This window comes from Triticum aestivum, chromosome 1D (genome assembly GCF_018294505.1).
Source record: "Triticum aestivum cultivar Chinese Spring chromosome 1D, IWGSC CS RefSeq v2.1, whole genome shotgun sequence".
Lineage (NCBI taxonomy): Eukaryota > Viridiplantae > Streptophyta > Magnoliopsida > Poales > Poaceae > Triticum > Triticum aestivum.
In genome coordinates, this window is record NC_057796.1 from 491,580,315 (window position 1) to 491,592,210 (window position 11,896).

At 45.7% G+C, this 11,896-nt stretch overlaps 1 protein-coding gene across 1 annotated transcript; it reads left to right on the top strand.

The window, feature by feature from the left end:
• Window positions 1-10,563: 10,563 nt before the first annotated feature.
• On the top strand, window positions 10,564-11,689 carry LOC123179338 (uncharacterized). Its single transcript, XM_044591550.1, has 3 exons — window positions 10,564-10,803; window positions 11,029-11,090; window positions 11,190-11,689. The coding sequence occupies exons 1-3, from the start codon at window positions 10,684-10,686 to the stop codon at window positions 11,311-11,313; spliced, it is 306 nt and encodes a 101-aa protein (XP_044447485.1). The 5' UTR covers window positions 10,564-10,683; the 3' UTR covers window positions 11,314-11,689.
• The last annotated feature ends 207 nt before the right edge of the window (window positions 11,690-11,896 follow it).

An 11,896-nucleotide genomic window follows, 5' to 3' on the forward strand; every position in this document is an offset into this window, starting at 1 on the left:
GCGACCCCGTGATCCGTAGATCGATCTTGTATGTCCTGCTTTGTTTTCCAATACGTCTCGCAGGTCCCGTGTGTTGCCCCGGGCCTTGGTGTTTTTGTTTGTCTGGCGACGGGGTGCAGGCTGGACTTCGGGCTGATATGCCCCTCTGTCTCGGCCACGAGGTGGCCGATCAGCCGCATCATACGCTGGTAAGGTAGGTTCTGATGCTTCCTCCTCCAGTTGGGAGCAACCTGCGCTTTGGGTAACTCTTAGTTGGGCATTCGAGTTCGTATTCCTCGGCCGCAAGGACTTCAGTCCATCTGTCCGCTAGTAGATCTTGATCAGCTCGAAGTTGTTGTTGCTTTCTCTTCAGGCTGTTTGCTATTAGCCGGCGCTTGAAGTGCTCCTGCTCGATGGGATCCTCAGGCACGACAAATTCTTCGTCGCCGAGGCTCACCTCGTCTTCGGAGAGAGGCATATAATTGTCATCCTCTGATTCTCCGTTTGCTGCCTGTTCCGGAGGACTAGCTTGTTCATCCTCCCGCTCAAGGTCTGGCTAGAGGGGATTATCGTCGTCTTCGGCACTATCCGGAGCGTTATTGTCTCTTGTGCCGGTATCGCTGCTTTTGCTATGGCGGGACTTAGAGCGGCGCCGCTGACGCCGGTGCTTGGATTGCTTCTTGGAGGGGTTATCCTCCGCTGTCTTATGGCCATCGCCTTCTTTGGGTGTGTCCACCATGTATATGTCATATGATGAGGTGGCAGTCCAGCGCCCTGTGGGCGGTGGTTCTTGTTCGTCTCCTGCATCATCGTCCATACCGTCGATGTCTTCGGAGCCGAAGTCGAGCATGTCGGTTAAATCGTCGATAGTGGCTACTAAGTGGGTGGTGGGTGGGGAGCGAATTTCTTCGTCGTCCGCATCCCATTCTAGCCGGACATAGTTCGGCCAAGGGCTCCTGACAGGGAGAGAGACCTCAACGAGTTTAGCACGTCGCCGAAGGGCGAGTGCTGAAAGATATCCGCGGAGGTAAACTCCATGATCGGTGCCCAATCGGATTCGATAGGCACGGACGCAGGCGGCTTGGGGCCCATGGCCGGGGACGAATCCAACGGTTTGGCAACACGGGTCTCGTAGGAGGTGAAGTCAGTATTTGGCTCTATCGCCACTGAGTGGGCAGCCTCCGAGGCGGGGTCCATCCACCCGTCCTCAGATGGCGCAATTTGTTCCGGATTGAGGGCCGGAGTAGTTGCAGGTGTGATCTCCCGAACACTGTCCGACGGCAGAGCTAAGTCATGCTCGTCGTGATTGTGCGGCGCACCTGACATGGGCTCGAACCCATCGAAGATCAAGTCTCCGCGGATGTCGGAGGTATAATTCAAGTTTCCAAACCTGACCTGATGGCCAGGGGCGTAGCTCTCGATCTGCTCCAGACGGCCAAGCGAGTTGGCCCGCAGTACGAAGCCGCCGAATACGAAGATCTGTCCGGGGAGGAAAACCTCACCCTGGATCGCACCGTTGCCGACGATCGAAGGAGCCATCAAGCCTCATGGTGACAGCACAGTGGAACTCTCAATGAAAGCACCAATGTCGGTGTCAAAACTGGCGGATCTCGGGTAGGGGGTCCCGAACTGTTCGTCTAAGGCAGATGGTAACAGGAGGCGGGGAACACGATGTTTACCCAGGTTCGGTCCCTCTCGATGGAGGTAATACCCTACTTCCTGCTTGATTGATCTTGATGATATGAGTGTTACAAGAGTTGATCTACCACGATATCGTAGAGGCTAAACCCTAGAAGCTAGCCTATGGTATGATTGTTGTTGTCCTACGGATTAAACCCTCCGGTTTATATAGACACCGGAGGAGGCTAGGGTTACACAGAGTCGGTTACAAGGGAGGAGATCTACATATCCGTATTGCCAAGCTTGCCTTCCACGCCAAGGAGAGTCCCATCCGGACACGGGACGAAGTCTTCAATCTTGTATCTTCATAGTCCAACAGTCCGGCTAAAGTATATAGTCCGGCTGTCTGAGGACCCCCTAATCCAGGACTCCCTCATTGGGTTCGACACTCTTACTTATCCAAAGGACTACAATAGATCCCCTATACTTGTGGGTCATCAAAGGTCAGAAAATAACGATACCCGCCGCGAGCCTCAATGTTTATTGGACCACATACATCAGTATGTATGATTTCCAATAAATTTGTTGCTCGCTCCATTGTTCCGGAGAACAGAGTTTTAGTCATCGTGCCCATGAGGCATGGTTCGCAAGTACCAAGTGATTCATAATCAAGTGATTCCAAAAGTCCATCAGAATGGAGTTTCTTCATGTGCTTTACACCAGTATGACCCAAACGGCAGTGCCACAAATAAGTTGCACTATCATTATCAACTCTGCATCTTTTGTCTTCAATATTATGAATATGTGTGTCACTACTATCGAGATTCAACAAAAATAGACCACTCTTCAAGGGTGCATGACCATAAAAGATATTACTCATATAAAGAGAACAACCATTATTCTCAGATTTAAATGAATAACCGTCTCGCATCAAAGAAGATCCAGATATAATGTTCATGCTTAACGCTGGCACCAAATAACAATTATTCAGGTCTAAAACTAATCCCGAAGGTAGATGTAGAGGTAGTGTGCCGACCGCGATCGCATCGACTTTGGAGCTATTTCCCACGCGCATCGTCACCTCGTCCTTAGGCAATCTTCGCTTAATCCGTAGTCCCTGTTTCGAGTTGCAAATATTAGCAACAGAACCAGTATCAAATACCCAGGTACTACTGCGAGCATTAGTAAGGTACACATCAATAACATGTATATCACATATACCTTTGTTCACCTTGCCACCCTTCTTATCCGCCAAATACTTGGGGCAGTTCCGCTTCCAGTGACCAGTCCCTTTGTAGTAGAAGCACTCAGTCTCAGGCTTAGGTCCAGACTTGGGCTTCTTCACTTGAGCAGCAACTTGCTTGCCGTTCTTCTTGAAGTTCCCCTTCTTCCCTTTACCCTTTTTCTTGAAACTGGTGATCTTGTTGACCATCAACACTTGATGCTCCTTCTTGATTTCTACCTCTGCGGCTTTTAGCATTGCGAAGAGCTCGGGAATTGTCTTATCCATCCCTTGCATATTATAGTTCATCACGAAGCTCTTGTAGCTTGGTGGCAGTGATTGAAGAACTCTATCAATGACACTATCATCAGGAAGATTAACTCCCAGCTGAGTCAAGTGGTTATGTTACCCAGACATTCCGAGTATATGTTCACTGACAGAACTATTCTCCTCCATTTTACAGCTGTAGAACTTATTGGAGACTTCATATCTCTCAATCCGGGCATTTGTTTGAAATATTAACTTCAACTCCTGGAACATCGCATATGCTCCGTGACGTTCAAAACGACGTTGAAGTCCCGGTTCTAAGCCGTAAAGTATGGCACACTGAACTATTGAGTAGTCATTAGCTTTGCTTTGCCAGACGTTCTTAACGTCATCAGCAGCATCTGCAGCAGGCCTGGCACCTAGCGGTGCTTCCAGGACGTAATTCTTCTATGCAGCAATGAGGATAATCCTCAAGTTACGGACCCAGTCCGTGTAGTTGCTACCATCATATTTCAACTTAGCTTTCTCTAGGAACGCATTAAAATTCAAAGGAACAGTAGCACGGGCCATTGATCTACAACAACATAGACATGCGAAATACTATCAGGTACTAAGTTCATGATAAATTAAAGTTCAATTAATCATATTACTTAAGAACTCCCACTTAGATAGACATCCCTCTAATCATCTAAGTGATCACGTGATCCAAATCAACTAAACCATGTCCGATCATCACGTGAGATGGAGTAGTTTTCAATGGTGAACATCACTATGTTGATCATATCTACTATATGATTCACGCTCGACCTTTCGGTCTCAGTGTTCCGAGGCCATATCTGTATATGCTAGGCTCGTCAAGTTTAACCCGAGTATTCTACGTGTGCAAAACTCGGTTGCACCCGTTGTATGTGAGCATAGAGCTTATCACACCCGATCATCACATGGTGTCTCAGCACGACAAACTTTCGCAACGGTGCATACTCAGGGAGAACACTTGTACCTTGAAATTTAGTGAGAGATCATCTTAAAATGCTACCGCCGAACTAAGCAAAATAAGATGCATAAAGGATAAACATCACATGCAATCAATATAAGTGATATGATATCGCCATCATCATCTTGTGCCTTTGATCTCCATCTCCAAAGCACCGTCATGATCACCATCGTCACCGGCGCGACACCTTGATCTCCATCGTAGCATCGTTGTCGTCTCGCCAACTATTGCTTCTACGACTATCGCTACCGCTTAGTGATAAAGTAAAAACAATTACAGGGCGATTGCATTGCATACAATAAAGTGACAATCATATGGCTCCTGCCCGTTGTCGATAACTCTGTTACAAAACACGATCATCTCATACAATAAAATTTAGCATCATGTCTTGACCATATCACATCACAACATGCCCTGCAAAAACAAGTTAGACGTCCTCTACTTTGTTGTTGCAAGTTTTACGTGGCTGCTACGGGCTGAGCAAGAACCGTTCTTACCTACGCATCAAAACCACAACGATTTTTCGTCAAGTGTGCTGTTTTAACCTTCAACAAGGACCGGGCGTAGTCACACTCGATTCAACTAAAGTTGGAGAAACTCACACCCGCCAGCCACCTGTGTGCAAAGCACGTTGGTAGAACCAGTCTCGCATAAGCGTACGCGTAATGTCGGTCCGGGCCGCTTCATCCAACAATACCTCCAAATCAAAGTATGACATGCTGGTAAGCAATATGACTATTATCGCCCACAACTCCTTGTGTTCTAATCGTGCATATAACATCTACGCATAGACCTGGCTCGGATGCTACTGTTGGGAAACACAGTAATTTCAAAATTTTCCTACGCACACACAAGATCCATCTAGGTGATGCATAGCAACGAGAGGGGAGAGTGTTGTCCACGTACCCTCGTAGACCGAAAGCGGAAGCGTTATGACAACGCGGTTGATGTAGTCGTACGTCTTCACAATCCGACCGATCCTAGTACCGAAAGTACGGCACCTCCGCGATCTGCACATGTTCAGCTCGGTGACGTCCCACGAACTCTAGATCCAGCTGAGTGTCGAGGGAGAGCTTCGCCAGCACGATGGCGTGATGACGGTGATGATGAAGTTACCGACACAGGGTCTCGCCTAAGCACTACAACGATATGACCGAGGTGGAAATCTATGGAGGGGGCACCGCACACGGCTAAACAATCAACTTGTGTCTCTATGGGGTGCCCCCTCCCCCATATATAAAGGAGGGGAGGAGGAGGCTGGCCAGCCCTAGAGGGCGCGCCAAGGGGGGAGGAATCCTCCTCCTAGTAGGAGTAGGATTCCTCCTTTCCTAGTCCTACTAGGAGGGGGAAGGAAGGAGAGGGGGAGGGAGAGGGAAAGAGGGGTCGCGCCCCCCTCCCCTTGTCCAATTTGGACTCCCTTGGGGGGGCCACCTCCTGGCTGCTGCCCTCTCTCTCCCCTAAAGCCCACTAAGGGCCCAATAACTTCACGGGGGGGTCCGATAACCCTCCGGCACTCCGGTTTTATCCGAAACCTCCCGGAACCCTTCCGGTGTCCGAATATAGCCATCCAATATATCAATCTTTATATCTCGACCATTTCGAGACTCCTCGTCATGTCCGTGATCACATCTGGGACTCTGAACTACCTTTGGTACATCAAAACACATAAACTCATAATACTGATCGTCACCGAACGTTAAGTGTGCGGACCCTACGGGTTTGAGAACTATGTAGACATGACCGAGACTCGTCTCCGGTCAATAACCAATAGCGGAACCTGGATGCTCATATTGGTTCCTACATATTCTACGAAGATCTTTATCGGTCAAACCACATAACAACATACGTTGTTCCCTTTGTCATCGGTATGTTACTTGCCCGAGATTCGATCGTCGGTATCTCAATACCTAGTTCAATCTCGTTACCGGCAAGTCTCTTTACTCGTCCCGTAATGCATCATCCCGCAACTAACTCATTAGTCACATTGCTTGCAAGGCTTATAGTGATGTGCATTACCGAGAGGGCCCAGAGATACCTCTCCGATACTCGGAGTGACAAATCCTAATCTCGATCTATGCCAACTCAACAAACACCATCGGAGACACCTGTAGAGCATCTTTATAATCACGCAGTTACGTTGTGACGTTTGATAGCACACTATGTGTACCTCCGGTATTCGGGAGTTGCATAATCTCATAGTCATAGGAACATGTATAAGTCATGAAGAAAGCAATAGCAACAAACTAAACGATCAAGTGCTAAGCTAACGGAATGGGCCAAGTCAATCACATCATTCTCTAATGATGTGATCCCGTTAATCAAATGACAACTCATGTCTATGGCTAGGAAACTTAACCATCTTTGATTCAATGAGCTAGTCAAGTAGAGGCATACTAGTGACACTCTGTTTGTCTATGTATTCACACATGTACAAAGTTTCTGGTTAATACAATTGTAGCATGAATAATAAACACTTATCATGATATAAGGAAATATAAATAACAACTTTATTATTGCCTCTAGGGCATATTTCCTTCAAGAGCAATAAGGTATGATCATGTTTTGCCTGTGAGAGAAATTTTAGTCTACGGGCCTGCAACATTCAGATCCGTATGTATTTTGCAAATTTCTATGTCTACAATACTCTGCATGGAGCTACTCTAGCTAATTGCTCCCACTTTCAATATGTATCTAGATCGAGACTTAGAGTCATCCAAATCTGCGTCAAAGCTTGCATCGACGTAACTCTTTACGACGAACTCTTTGTCACCTCCATAACCAAGAAACACTTCCTTATTCCACTAAGGATAATTTTGACCGATGTCCAGTGATCCACTCCTGGATCACTATTGTACCCTCTTGCCAAACTCATGGTGAGGTACACAATAGGTCTAGTACACAGCATAGCATATTTTATAGAACCTATGACTGAGGCATAGGGAATGATTTTTCATTCTTTTTCTATTTTCTGCCGTGGACCCTTTTGAGTCTTTACTCAACTTTACACCTTGCAACACAGGCAAGAGCTCCTTCTTTGACTGTTCCATTTTGAACTACTTCAAAATATTGTCAAGGTATGTACTCATTGAAAAAACTTATCAAGCGTTTTGATCTATCACTATAGATCTTGATGCCCAATATGTAAGCAGCTTCACCGAGGTCTTTCTTTGAAAACATCCTTTCAAACTCTCCTTTATGCTTTCTAGAAAAATTCTACATTATTTTCGATCAACAATATGTCATTCACATATACTTATCAGAAAGGTTGTAGTGCTCCCACTCACTTTCTTGTAAATACAAGCTTCACCACAAGTCTGTATAAAACTATATGCTTTGATCACACTATCAAAGCGTATATTCCAGCTCCGAGATGCTTGCACCAGTCCATAAATGGATCGCTGGAGCTTGCACACTTTGTTAGCACCTTTAGGATTGACAAAACCTTTTGGTTGTATCATATACAACTCTTCTTTAATAAATCCATTAAGGAATGCAGTTTTGATATCCATTTGTCAGATTTCATAAAATGTGGCAATTGCTAACATGATTCAGACAGACTTTAAGCATCGATACGAGTGAGAAAATCTCATCGTAGTCAACATCTTGAACTTGTCAAAAACCCTTTTCGACAAGTCGAGCTTTGTAGACAGTAATACTACTATCAGCGTCCGTATTCCTCTTGAAGATCCATTTATTCTCAATGGCTTGCCGATCATCGGGCAAGTCCACCAAAGTCCACACTTTGTTCTCATACATGGATTCTATCTCAGATTTCATGGCCTCAAGCCATCTGTCGGAATCTGGGCTCATCATCGCTTCCTCATATTCGTAGGTTCATCATGGTCTAGTAATATGACTTGCAGAACAGGATTACCGTACCACTCTGGTGCGGATCGTACTCTGGTTGACCTACGATGTTTGGTAGTAACTTGATCCGAAGTTTCATGATCATCATCATTAGCTTCCTCACTGATTGGTGTAGGAATCACTGGAACTGATTTCTGTGATGTACTACTTTCCAATTCGGGAGCAGGTACAATTATCTCATCAAGTTCTACTTTCCTCCCACTCACTTCTTTCGAGAGAAAACTCCTTCTCTAGAAAGGATCCATTCTTAGCAACGAATATCTTGCCTTCGGAACTGTGATAGAAGGCATACCCAACTGTCTCCTTTGGGTATCCTATGAAGACACATTTCTCCGATTTGGGTTCGAGCTTATCAGGTTTAAGTATCTATTAAAAAGTATTGTACGCAATCCCTTCTTCATTTTCACGTCATAATTTTCTTTGATTCTAATAAAAAGAAGTCTCGGTTTTATTTTGTATAGGTGCACTAGTTCGGCGAAGAGATGGTGATACAAGTGTAATATTGATGGTAGATATAGGTTTTTGTAATCTGACAATATAAAAATAACAAGATAGCAAGTAGTAAAAGTGAGCGAAAACGGTATTGCAATGCTTGGAAATAAGGCCTATGGTCCATACTTTCACTAGTGCAAGTTCTCTCAACAATGATAACATAATTAGATCATAGGGCAATCCCTCAACATGCGACAAAAGTCACTCCAAAGTTCCTATCCTGGAGAACATAAGATGAAATTGCTTGTAGGGTATGAAACCACCTCAAAGTTATTCTTTCCGATCAATTCATTGGGCTATTCCTATAATGTCACAAACAGCCCTAGAGTTCATAGTCAAAAAACATCATATGACACACATCAATCAACCCTAATGTCACCTAGATACTCCAATGTCACCACAAGTATCCGTGGGTCAATTATACGATATGCATCAAACAACTTCAGATTCATAATATTCAATCCAACATAAAGAACCTCAAAGAGTGCCCCAAGATTCCTACCGGAGAAACAAGCACGAAAATGTGCATCAACCCCTATGCATAGATTACCCCAATGTCACCTCGGGAATCCGCGAGTTGAGTGCCAAAACATACATCAAGTGAATCAATAGAACACCCCATTATCACCACGGGTATCCCACGCAAGACATACATCAAGTGTTCTCAAATCCATAATAGTATTCAAACTGATAATAGTGAAACCTCAAAGGTAAAACTCAATTCATCACAAGAAGGTAGAGGGGGAGAAACACCATATGATTCAACTATAGTAACAAAGCTCGTGGTACATCAAGATCGTGCCAAATCAAGAACACGAGAGAGAGAGAGAGAGAGAGAGAGAGAGAGAGAGAGAGAGACCAAACACATAGCTACTAGTACATACCCTCAACCCCGAGGGTGAACTACTCCCTCCTCATCATGGAGACCGCCGGGATGATGAAGATGGCCTTCGGTGATGGTTCCCCCCCGGCAGGGTGCCGGAATGGGCTCCCGATTGGTTTTTCGTGGCTACAGAGGCTTGCGGCGGCGGAACTCCTGATCTAGGTTTCTTTCCGAGGGTTTTTGGATTTATAGGAATTTTTGGCATCGGTTTCAAGTCAGAGGGGGTCCATGAGTCAGCGACAAGGCAAGGGGGTGCGCCCTCCACCCTTGTCGTTGACTCGGGACTCTTCTGGCCCAACTCTTGTGCTTCGGGGGCTTCTTCTGGTCCATAAAAAATCGCCATAAATTTCCAGCTCGTTTGGACTCCGTTTGATATTCCTTTTCTGCAAAACTCAAAAATAAGGAAAAAACAGAAACTAACACTGGGCTCTAGATTAATAGGTTAGTCCCAAAAATAATATAAAATAACATATAAATGCATAAAAAACATCCAAGATGGATAATATATGTCATGAAACAATCAAAAATTATAGATACGTTGGAGACGTATCAAGCTCCCCGCATTCCCATGCATTTTTTTGAGTGGTCCGCATTCTGCATGCATGGGTCGTGGTTTTCAAGGGCGGTTTCTGGGCTCATTTTATGAGGCGGTGTTTTGGTTGCGACCTAGGCCTACTCAATGGTGAGTCATGGTAGTTCATGCAGCCTTTTTGCCTACGTGTTAGCACGCTCTCGATGCTCTATCTATTACGTAAAATACTATGTTTTCTATATTTGGAGCCTCCTGATGTGCCGAGGGTTGTGGGGTTGCTGGGCCACCTGTAAGGGTGTATCGTTCGTTAAGGTTCATGTTTGTTTTTCATTATTATTTCGGCTCAGTATTTTTTTTCTTTTCTATTTTTCAATTTCCATCTTTCACATTTTAATTTATGAAAATATTAAAAATTATGAAAATATTATAAAATCTCTGATGATTTTTTGAAAGAACATGTGTGTAATGTGTAAAAGAACACGACAACCACGCACCGAGCAATCCCACTCCCCTCTCGTAACAAATACCGTCTCTAGCTGCAGCACGACACGATGCACAAAACAGAAGGAAGAAAAAGAAGGCACCACGAGATGAGAATTAAAACCCAATCTTTCGACCGGCCCATAGAAGCCCATGCGTGGGGGTGGTGGACCGGTGCGGGGCCGTGGCGCAGAGGAGAGGAAAGGCCTAAACCCTAAACCCTAAAAAAGAAAAAGAAAAAGAACAAAAAAAGGAGCTCAATCGATCCCCTCGTCTCCTGTCCTCTCCTCGAGCCGGCGGCGGAAGCGGAAGCGGAAGCAGGTCTCGACTCGAAGAAGCCCTCCGGGATGGCGACGGCGCTCCCCATCCTTTCCAGAAAGCTCGCCGGCCGCGCCCTCCGCCCATCGCTGGCCGCGGCGGCGGCGACGCAGCACCAGCCGGCGACCGCTCGCCTGCTCCACTCGACGGTACGCTGCCCCCACCCCCCACGCCTCCCCCGCTTCTCCGAGCCCTAGCTGACGGCGGCCATGGACGAACCATACGGCTTCGGTCCCGATTTGCTAGCGTCGCCCCTTTCAATCTCTAGGGGACATCACATCATCGGAACCCTAGCTCTAGTAATACGGATTCGTTTTGGGTTTCATAATGCTGTTTCTCCCTGTCTGTCATTAACCATGGATGACTTGCTGCAGACGAAGATGCAGAAGGGCCTCATCTCATCCCATGCCCAGCCTAAGCGCGAGAACCCTGTCTGGTATGTTCTCCAGCCCGTGTTCGTTCGCTCTATACCTGCTTCCACTCTTGGTTACAAGGACTGTACTAACCTCTCTCTCTTGAACTGCCTTTTCTGCAGGCGCTTCTATCGTAGGGCAAAGTGGTACCATTTGCTCATGATGTATGGCCCAGCATTTGTGTTCGGCTATGCGTCCATGTGGGATCGGCCTGATGGCAAGAAGGAGCCGGCGCCAGATCAGTAGTTAGTTTCTTATGATTATTATCATCAGGGTTGCGCTGTTAGACTAAATTATCTGTCATGTTCACTGAGGTGGTATGTTATGGTAAGGCTGAACTAGCTGTGATTAGGTGGTATCTTTTGGTAAGGCTGAACTAGCTGTGATTAGGTGGTATCTTTTGGTAAGCTTGAACTAGCTGTGATGAGGCTGTATGTTAAGCTAAGGCCGAACTAGCTGTTATGAGCTGGTATGTTAAGCTAGGGTTGAACTAGCTGTTATGAGGTGGTAGGTATGTTATGGTAAGGTTGAACTAGCTGTGATGACAGTATCGTGTTCATGCCATTTGCATCGTTTGATGATTGCAAAAAATGCACTGAATTTATATAGCACTCTCAGCTGATTTGGCCGTCTCAACTAGTGATTCATCTTTTTGTGTATTTGTATAATCTTCAGTATCAAGAATCTTTCTCCGCTGCATCAATCCATTGCATTTGCCATGTGTTTCTCTTTTGAGTTTTGTTTAGACCTACTAGGTTGTTTTTGCAAATGCTCTGGGTTTTGTCTGTGTGTGTGCGAGAGAGATAATCTGGTTTTTGTGACTTGGCAG

Coding starts and splice junctions, on each gene's coding strand:
- LOC123179338 (XM_044591550.1), top strand. CDS start 10,684: ATGGCGACGGCGCTCCCCATCCTTTCCAGAAAGCTCGCCGGCCGCGCC. Junction 10,804..11,028: donor CTCGCCTGCTCCACTCGACG/GTACGCTGCCCC, acceptor GACTTGCTGCAG/ACGAAGATGCAGAAGGGCCT. Junction 11,091..11,189: donor AAGCGCGAGAACCCTGTCTG/GTATGTTCTCCA, acceptor CCTTTTCTGCAG/GCGCTTCTATCGTAGGGCAA.